The sequence below is a fragment of the Sphaeroforma arctica genome (assembly GCF_001186125.1).
Source record: "Sphaeroforma arctica JP610 unplaced genomic scaffold supercont1.14667, whole genome shotgun sequence".
NCBI lineage: Eukaryota > Ichthyosporea > Ichthyophonida > Sphaeroforma > Sphaeroforma arctica.
In genome coordinates, this window is record NW_014025891.1 from 1 (window position 1) to 564 (window position 564).

Sequence of the window (564 nt, forward strand, 5' to 3'; positions counted from 1 at the left end):
GTCACACACACAGCAGTTACGGTAACGTTCTCGATACCCTCTTGCGTCACGTGCTGTACAACTACACCATTGATGAAGGCCGGAATAAACATAGATGTACTAGGACTTGCGGTCACGGTCGCACTAGGGCTAGCAGTCACAGTTGCGCTAGGGCTGGCAGTGACGGTAGCACTTGGACTCGCCGTTACAGTCGCACTAGGACTGGCTGTCACGGTTGCGCTAGGACTGGCAGTAACAGTTGCACTGGGGCTGGCAGTCACCGTCGCACTGGGAGTAGCGGTTACGGTTGCACTCGGACTCGCCGTTACAGTGGCAGAAGGACTCGCGGTCACCGTAGCACTTGGCGAGGCAGTGACTGTACCACTGGGGCTGGCAGTCACAGTAGCGCTAGGACTGGCAGTGACGGTAGCACTTGGACTCGCTGTTACAGTCGCACTCGGACTCGCTGTCACGGTTGCGCTAGGGCTGCCAGTAACAGTTGCACTGGGGGTGGCAGTCACTGTCGCGCTAGGACTCGCCGTTTTGGTTGCACTCGAACTAGCGGTGACAGTTGCACTTGGAGTC

General features: G+C 57.8%; 1 protein-coding gene across 1 annotated transcript; it reads left to right on the forward strand.

Annotated features, from left to right (window-relative positions):
- Positions 1-72: 72 nt before the first annotated feature.
- Positions 73-463, forward strand: SARC_18223 (hypothetical protein; the record flags this gene model as incomplete). The annotated part of the gene is made up of 2 exons (XM_014287695.1): positions 73-405; positions 431-463. The coding sequence occupies 2 exons, from the start codon at positions 73-75 to the stop codon at positions 461-463; spliced, it is 366 nt and encodes a 121-aa protein (XP_014143170.1).
- Positions 464-564: the final 101 nt, after the last annotated feature.